This window comes from Alosa sapidissima, chromosome 16, assembly GCF_018492685.1.
Source record: "Alosa sapidissima isolate fAloSap1 chromosome 16, fAloSap1.pri, whole genome shotgun sequence".
NCBI lineage: Eukaryota > Metazoa > Chordata > Actinopteri > Clupeiformes > Clupeidae > Alosa > Alosa sapidissima.
In genome coordinates this window covers 303913-313378 of record NC_055972.1, presented here as the reverse complement: position 1 = coordinate 313378, position 9466 = coordinate 303913, and the positions used below count along the sequence as shown (strand labels likewise).

Below are 9466 nucleotides of genomic sequence, written 5' to 3'. Positions count from 1 at the left end.
AGGAGATTGTGAAGAAGTTTAAGGTGGAGTACCATGCTGGAGGTTCCACCCAGAACACAGTGAAAGTAGCCCAGGTTAGTACACACACACACACACACACACACACACACACACACACACACACACACACACACACGTGTATATATATATATATATTCACACACACACACACACACACACATATATACATACACACACACACACACACACACACACACACACACACACACACACATATATATATATATATGTACACACACACACCCTTATATTTGAGACACAAACACACACACACACATAACACAAAGAAAACAAACTCTGTACCAGATGTACTAACACTTTTGCGCCCACTTCAGGCGTAGTTGTTTTCGCAATGTGCGTGTAAAATCATTGCGAGGTATGTACAAACAGGCCGCAATGATGTAAAAGCGCAAACTGCCTGTTGCGGGAGCTGAAAGTGGCAGATTGCGATTGTCATGTCATGCATATGCATTCATGGGAGGATCCAGGGGAAAGTGGGAGTTTAGCGTAAAGAGATGGGAGGGGAAGAGTAAAGAGCGCCTAGTTATGTATTCTGCGGTATGTACAAAGACTGCTCCTGAAAGCGCACATCTATTCTGCGCCTAAATACTTCCGTCTTGTAAAAGCAGGTGTTAATCCAAATTGCAGTTCAATGCGTCAATAAGAGAACCTTTCAAAGACAACAGAATCGCTATTTAGACCACCAGTTTTTGTGGTGAAAGTATTTGTACTTCCAACTACCAACCTCAACTTTCTTTGGCCTTTCGAATGTCTTACTTTCACTTTCACGTCATTCACTTAAACTTTCCTACTTGCTAGATTTGACCAATCTTCCATAGGCTACGTGCACAAGTAGTTTGAGTAGAACTACTGCTCTTCATTATCTCCCTGCTTGTTTACATCTTCTCATGTATGGTATTATTTGATGATCGCTAAACGTTTGATTCTTTTTTAATGTTGTCATCAGTTAACTTCATTCAACTGCGCTTGTATGTAGGCGCTGCCATTCAGTTGTGGACGTTCGTAAATTGCGTTTATGGGCGGAGAAAGGCGCAGTTTACACTAAGGATTGAACGATTGATAAATACGACGGAAACTTGGGTCTGACAGCGCTCGCAATCTGCGGTGTGTCCATGGCGCTGATAACGCTACGTTTGCAAATGTACGTACATCTGGCCCTCTGTGTCCTGTTAGTGAGTCCTCATTTTCCTGGTGTGTGTGTGTGTGTGTTAGAGGGTGACACGGGAATCAATTTTCACTCCCGTCCCATCCTGAGCCCACACAAATACTCCCGTCATATCCCGATCACGTGACTGCCCCCCCCCCCCCCCCCCCCCCTCCAAAATCTCCTGTCCTGCAAAATCCCGAGAAAGGCTCCCGAATCCCGCCCCACTCCCGTTTCGTTCCCTATGTTGTCTAAAGCATTGGTTCCCAAAGGGTGGGTCGTAGGAGATTTTATTTGGGTCACCAGCATAGTGACAATTTATGTAGTGTAACAGGCCTAGCTTATACCTTATATAGCTTAGGAACTCCTTCTGTGCACATTTAGAACACCGCCAGAACGTGAGGTTTATTTGCGTCATAGGCTAGTTTCACAGATAGTTTCAATTGTAGATTGACAGATAATCACAGATAGTTTCAAACTGTAGCCTAAGCCTCTTTAAAGTTAATAGCAGTCTCCTCACATTCCATCTTATTTCGGATTTAAAACGCACAAAAGTGCATTAGAAAGGCTATAATTTAAATGGACATGTAAACGCTATTTCCTCTTTCCAATCTTGCAAACTTCACTACAGTAAAGCTGCATTGCCATTTATTAGCTAGTTTCCCATAACAACCACCACATAGGCTAGTCGAGGTGATGAGGGTTATTAAGATCGACTTTGAACACAGTGAGCCATACAACTTGACAATTACACTGTATCATAGTGTTAATGTGTTGAGTAAAGATTCACATGTTTAGATTTATTTTGTTACCATGTGTGTTTATTCCTGCCGTTACAAAAACTAGCATTTCAGATAACGTTAGTTAGCTTTCGGTGTAGTCGCTAGATACATAGATAGATAGATAGATAGATAGATACTTTATTGATCCCCAAGGGGAAATTCAAGGTCTCAGTAGCATACAGACATCACACACAACATGCACTTACAGCAGAAAAAGTAATATACAAATAAAAAACTCCACTGTACAATAGAGACAATAGAAGATAAACATGATACTGATACTAAAATACTGAATATACTATATCAACTAAATCTAATGTCAACATAGTGTGCTTAAGGATGATCAGGCATGACGAGGCAGGGACTGAGCCTGTAATTCAGTGTGCATTGTAAGGTGCTCTATGAGAGTGTGCATGGTAAGGTGCTCTATGAGAGTGTGCATTGTAAGGTGCTCTATGAGAGTGTGCATGGTAAGGTGCTCTATGAGAGTGTGCATGGTAAGGTGCTCTATGAGAGTGTGCATGGTAAGGTGCTCTATGAGAGTGAGTGTCACGGTGATGGTGCAAATAAGTAAGTCAAACAGTGCCGGGGTGGTGGGGGGTGCAGCTGAGGATGATCGCTTCCTTGTTGTCCCTGTCAAGGGTGCCATGGTCGTGGACCCCTCAACAGACACAAGCAAGATGCAATATACAGTTGAAAGGGTGGGGATGGTGCAATATCAGTATAGACTGAGGTTTAAGATATAAATATGGTGCAAGGCAGTTCAGTGGAATGATCATGTATTAATAATACTATTGTAACTGTAAGGTTGAAGTACGCATGAGGTAGATGAGCAGAACAGTGTTGATTGACTTTGGTCAGTGTAAGGGTGGGTGTTCAGAGTGAGGGTGACTGGTGGACAGTACGTACACAAACATGGAGAAGGTGAATAGCAGACAGACTATGCAGAGAAGTCTATCTCTCCTCTACCTTTAAGTGAAGCGTTGGCCCTGGGGACAAATGACTTCCTCAGTCTGTCAGTTGTGCATGACAGTGAGCAAAGTCTCCAGCTGATCAGGCTCTTCTGCTTAACAAAAGTGCTGTGGAGTGGATGACATTCATTGTCCAAGATGGTGATCAGTTTGTTCAGGGTCCTTTTGTCTGATATTGAAGTGATGCACTCCAGTTCGACTCCCACGACAGAGCCAGCTTTCCTTAGCTTTGCCTATCTAGTCGCCCAGCATCCTTCTTTTTTGTGCTTCCTCCCCAGCATACCACAGCATAGAAGAGGCAACAACAGACTGGTAAAACATCCTGAGGAGCTTACTGCAGACATTGAAGGGCCGCAGCCTCCTCAGGAAGTACAGCCTGCTCTGCCCTTTCTTGTAGAGTACTTCGGTATTGTAGCCTGGGTGTTCCCATGCTGCCTTGCGCGCAATTTGATTCACGCTGCTAAGGCAGCCTGGAGACCATGGAGCAAATTTTCGCCTGAGATAGGGAACCAATCACAGAACAGGGGGGGAAGCAAGACGATGATGAGCTATGCACAGACGCATTTGATAGACATCCGTGGCACCCAATAAACGGATCTGGGCATTTTTTTCAAATACGAGAAAATGAACGTTTGGTTCCCAGACCACGTCTCATTGAGAAGTGGTGGCGCTAGCCAGGCTATCAGTATTGGCTGACCAGTCCAGTTTATTTTCCAGTTGTAAGCCCAGATACTTGTAGGTGTTTACCACCTCCACATTAACCCCATCAATGGAGACTGGTAGCAAAGCGGGCTTTGACCTGCGGAAATCCACCACCATCTCCTTGGTCTTTGAAGTGTTGAGTTGAAGGTGGTTGAGTTTGCACCATTGCACAAAGTCCTCCACCAGGCTCCTGTACTCCTCCTCTTGTTTGTCCTTGATACACCCCACAATTGCAGTATCATCAGAGAACTTCTGCATGTGGCATGACTCAGTGTTGTAACAGAAGTCAGATGTGTGCAGAGTAAACAGGACTGGAGAGAGCACAGTTCCCTGTGGCGCTCCGGTGCTGCTGATCACAGTGTCAGATAGACAGTTCTTCAGTCTGACGAACTGTGGCCCATCTGCAAGAGCTTGTCTCTCAGTCTGAGGGGTTGGACATGACTTCTCACAGCACTTTTCCACTTGTCTAGGTGAGAATGTCTCCTGTGTAGGAGATAAGTGATGGCATCGTCCACGCCCACTTTCTCCTGATATGCAAACTGTAGCGGGTCTAGTGCATGGCGTACCTGGGGTCTGAGTATACATAAGACCAGTCGCTCCATTGTCTTGATTACGTGTGATGTTAGAGCGACAGGCCTGTAATCATTGAGCTTCCTTCTGTAGTCCTCCTTAGCCTCTTTCAGCTTGACTTTGAGTTCTCCCTGTACGCGCCTCGGCTCTGCCATGTCCCCCTCTTTGAACGCCATTTTTTTCCTATTGAGAAGGGTCTTGACGTTGCTGGTTATCCAAGGCTTGCTGTTAGGAAAGCAGCGTACAGTTCTGGTGGGAACAACAATGTCCATACAGAAGTTCAGGTAGTCAGTTGTGCAATGTGTGACCTCCTTTAAGTCCTCTCCATTCTGCAACACACTCCAGTCAGTTCACTCGAAACAGTCTCTCAGAGCCTCGTCCGCTTAAGGTGTCCACTTCCTGAAAAAAGTCCAAAAAGTTGCGAAGTAAAAAGTAAACAAAAGACGTAGAAAAAAAACACAGACACGGAGCTGCCTCAACATGCAGACCCTCTAGTCAGCGCCGGAACCGGAAATAGATAGATAGATAGATAGATAGATAGATAGATAGATACTTATTGATCCCCAGGGGAAATTCAAGGTCTCAGCAGCATACATACAACACAAACACATTCTTTAACAGCAGAAAGAGTAATTAAAGTATATAATATAAAAACACAACTAAGCAGTAAGGACAGTAGAAGATAAAGAATATGCTAAATATACTAAAATACAAATTATACTAACACTTAATACAATATATGAAAATATACTAAAATACAAATTATACTAACTAACACTTAATCTAAATCAATTCTAAAAACAGTATCCACATAGTGGTGATTAATAAATCAGATGCGCTTGCAATGACTGAGGCAGGGACTGAGCCTGTGATTCTCTGTGCATAGTAAGGTATGGTAAGGTGCTCTAAGGTGCTCTGTGTGAATGAGTGTCATGGTGGTAGTGCAATGGTGATAGTGGTCATGGTGATAGTGCAAATGAGTAAGTCAACAGTACAACAATGCAGAAATAAAGTAAAGTCTATATATCTATATATTTAACTATTTAAGAAAATGTATAAGTGTGGCCACAGTTCGGCTGTGGCATGGAGGGGGGGGGGGGGGGGGGTTATGCATATGTGCTAATGTGCTAATATAGCACGCAAACAGTGAGGCATAAAGACAGTGGTACTAGTGGACAGACTAAATGTCATTTAGGCAAAGTTTTTGACAGTCTATGGCAAGATCTGAATGTAAATGGATTAGACCGTTCAAGTGTTTTCCAAGTGTGTTCTTTAATGTAAAAGATAAGCTTACTTATTCGCTGGGCAATGTACAAGCTGACAAGTTACATTATCCTCTAGGTGCTAGGATAAACGTTAGCTAGGATAGCTAATAATGGTGTATGTCAGCTGAAGTTATTATGTCATGTTCTGATATGATCTGCTTAATGTGTTACCACCAGTTTTAATAACTATTTACTTTTGCGATCATAAACAATTTCATCTAACAACACCACATCTGGCATCTTTATATGACTATCAGACTCCGAACACAGTAATTCATTGAACTACAAAGATATTAAAGTAATGGTGTTCACTTCATCATAATGTAATTTGCCGCAAGTCTCCTATCTTTTTGCCGTCAAGTCATGTGCCTGCAAACGTCACCTACACGAGCCCAGATGACCAATAATAGCCTTGCTAATGAGCTCGCGATTCACCAGGCGTGAAAAAGCCTTGGAATCAGAATTGAAAACAATGTTTACAAGCAAACACATTTACAAAAAATAAAGCCCATAACAGGTTTGAATATTAAGGACTGCCTAATATTTGTTCGAATATCATTATTTTTTTAAATATTCGAATTATATTCGAATAAAGAACTGTGTGTGTGTGTGTGTGTGTGTGTCCTTATGTCCTTATGTCCTTGTACATAAGGATCCTTATGTACATTTATTATGAATTGCGGACATAAATAAATTGGTTAAAATGTGTGTGTGTGTGTGTGTGTGGCTGAGTGAGTGAGTAGATGTGTATATGTGTGCTCACTTTTGTAGTGTGCGTTCTCTTTCCTTCAACTATCCCCTCTCCCTTTCTCTCTCTCTCTCTCTCCCCTCTCTCTCTCTCTCTCTCTCTCTCCCTTTCTCTCTCTCTCTCTCTCTCTCTCTCTCTCTCTCCCCTCTCTCTCTCTCTCTCCTCTCTCTCTATCTCTCTCTCCCCTCTCTCTCTCTCCCCTCTCTCTCCCTTTCTCTCTCTCTCCCCTCTCTCTCTCCCTTTCTCTCTCTCTCTCTCTCTCTCGCTCCCTCTCTCCCGCTGTAAAAAAAAGAAAACAAAACATCATGTATCATACATTACTGCAACGGCAGAGTGTGCGTGCGTGCATGCGTGTGTGAGTGTGTGTGAGTGTGTGTGTGTGTGTGTGTGTGTGAGTGAGTGAGTGAGTGAGTGCACTTGTCTTGAGACTAAAGCTCATACTAAAACCTTATACTGTCATATCAGGCATAACCTTTTCACCCTGTGTGTCTAATTGAGTGTGTTTGTGTGTGTGTGTATATACACCGTAAATCCTCTATTTCTATTTATAGCCGGGCCTCGGATAATAGCTGGGTCGTGGTCGATTCGGACAAATAATTTCTATCCATTCATCTTCTTCAAACCATTCAAACCAAACCACTGATAATTCCTCGGAATTACATTTTCTAGTTATTCTTCTAACCGAAAAGTCTGCGTCTAATTCAGCTTCAACCGTTTAACGTAGAAACTTTGTTCAAACTTTGTTACGTAGCTCTTGAAAAGGACACTTGAGCAATGTATTTTTCTTATACTTTTTGAGATATTAACAAAAACAAGCTTATTTTCCCCCATAGACTTTGCATTAGCATTATGACATCATAAAGGGCTATTAACGACTTAGAATGCAATCAACTGCACCTGTGCTCTCACTGACTGCAGCACCAGCAACGGAACCTCTTCTGTCTCTCCCATAGACTGTATATATAGAACTGGACAGTGTGGCTGCATTCTACAGTGTTCTATGGAATTGAAGCCGCCGAGGCGACGCCATCTTGGAAAATTTGGAGCCAATTTGAAGTGCGGCTGCGCAGCAAAAGTTGAAGCATGCGCAGTGAAGAGGAGTCGCGGTCAGGCACGCCCACTCAGTTGCCACTCAGCGAGTTAAACACGCCCCTTGTCAAGTGAAACCTGCCCCCTTCTCCTTTCCACAACGCAGGTCGACTCGGCGCAGAAGGCTAGCTGGCTGGATGAATTTTGCGGCTGTGAGTTAGCTAAACAGTACAAACAACAATCGGTTTGTTCTTGTCTGGTAAGTGTTGCTTATCAATTGAAAAGTTTTTTTTTGTCTATTGGTGTTCTTAAATACGTCTAAGAGAGCTTATTATGTTGATTATAGACTGTGACAATTTAGTATGGTGAATACTAATGAGCTAACAACAGAAATACGGACAGCGAATTAGATGCTAACGTTAGCAGCTACATTAACGTTAACGGGAGGCTAAGTTAGTCGTTGAAGTGAAGATTAGCACACAGCTCCCGTAACAGTCGATGCATGATATACTTGGTTTTATTAGTTGTTGCTGTTTTAATATCTCAATCTTAATGTATGCCATCTCAACATGGAGTAACCATTGACTGTACATGGGGATTAATAACACTAGACAGTCAGTACAGTATATGATGTGATAAAGCAACGGTATGATGTGATAAAGCAACGCAAGTTAACGTAATGTGAAGCATGGACCTCATCAACCCGTCATGTTAATGTAACTACTAGCCAGTTTGCCAGCGTTGCATTTTTTCTAACGTTAACGACAGACACCTGTTAGAGCTACTTCTGTGATGGTAGGTCGGTAGCATAGACTGTAAAAAAAATTACAGTAGGTCGGTAGTTGTAGACCGCATAAGTGAATGATCGATAAATGAAACGCCTGCATTAAACACTACGCCAAGAACCAGTCACTTCCCAGGGATATCGGTGAACATTTGAGAAAGACCTTAGTTTGTCATCTAACTTCCATGATCAGTCATACTGATAACGTTATTTTTCAAGCTGACGCAAGTTAATAACATTCACACCGCATATTTAAATGTGTAGTTAACATTAGGTAGGCTGTAAAGTTTATTGCACACACATATTTAATTAATTGGTATTACTAGTGGTGTTGAGTGCCTGATTAGATGCTTTGTAATGTTGTAAAATTGTCTGACTAACTTTATTGTAACTTTCCTTTTTGCAGGTAAGATATGGGTGATGGCTGAATGTACTGGAGGTGGCGGCAAGGTGGTCTCCATGATCTACATTAGTCTGCAAGCAAGGGAATGCCTACGTGAAGTGGTTTGGCTGGAGTGGTCTGAGGTGGCATGTCCTCCCCCTTTCTCCAAGTCCCCTGACATCCATCTCCCTGACATCATCACCCACCGTCACTGGATCAACATGAAGCCCCTTATACATGGGACATGGCACAGCACCACTACGTTCTGAAAACACATGACTTTCAATAACTTGCCTGGCACCAAGAAAAGTCTGCCGCTGCTCTGAACCTTCTGTTAATGTGACATCATTCATACTTGAGTCTGTACACATCCCTTTGTTTCTATTTTCTTTATTGATGTCACCCAAACTTCAACTTTCTGTATGCCCCTGAACTCACACAAATTGTAAATTGCAATGCGCCATTTAACCAGTGGTGTAGTCTAGTTAGTTAGTTGTAGTGGTGGGTATACTGTGAGCAACCCCAAATGTTATTAAATACGTATCCTTGCCTATTTTAAATGGGTATACTGAGATGATTATGCTTTTTAAATGGGTTTACTGTGTAGTCCTGTGTATCACGTAGACTATACCATACCACGGTCATTTAACTGCCTTGGTATTTAAGTCAGAGGCCATTGCTTAGTATTTAACTGTAGCCTACACAAAGATGTAGACGTTACTAAAATAATAATTATTTGTTGATACTAAATCAATATTGAATGTTTTTTTTAATTTCTTTTGTGTGATATATCATTCAGAATGCTGTAACATGACTGGTCTTCAATCAGCCAAAGAGGACACATCGTAACTCCTCTCCTAGTTACTCTCCATTGGCTCCCTACAGTAGCCAGAATTAAATTTAAATCTCTCACTTTGGCCTATAGGACACTGACTGGATCTGCTCCTTGTTATTTTAATTCAATGATCAAGATATACATCCCCAACCGCCCACTGCGGTCTTCTGATGAGCTTCAGTCTTAAACGCTAGGTCAAATTCAAGACTCTT

At 42.3% G+C, this 9466-nt stretch overlaps 1 protein-coding gene across 2 annotated transcripts in view; it reads left to right on the top strand.

Moving 5' to 3' along the window:
* Nucleotides 1-9466, top strand: part of adka (adenosine kinase a) — a 111906-nt gene that overhangs the window by 50407 nt on the left and 52033 nt on the right. For both annotated transcript variants that reach the window (XM_042065607.1, XM_042065608.1), the window contains exon 4: nucleotides 1-74. This exon is cut by the window's left edge and continues 5 nt beyond it. In XM_042065607.1, coding sequence (XP_041921541.1) covers nucleotides 1-74 — 74 coding nt within the window. The remainder of the gene's footprint in view (nucleotides 75-9466) is intronic.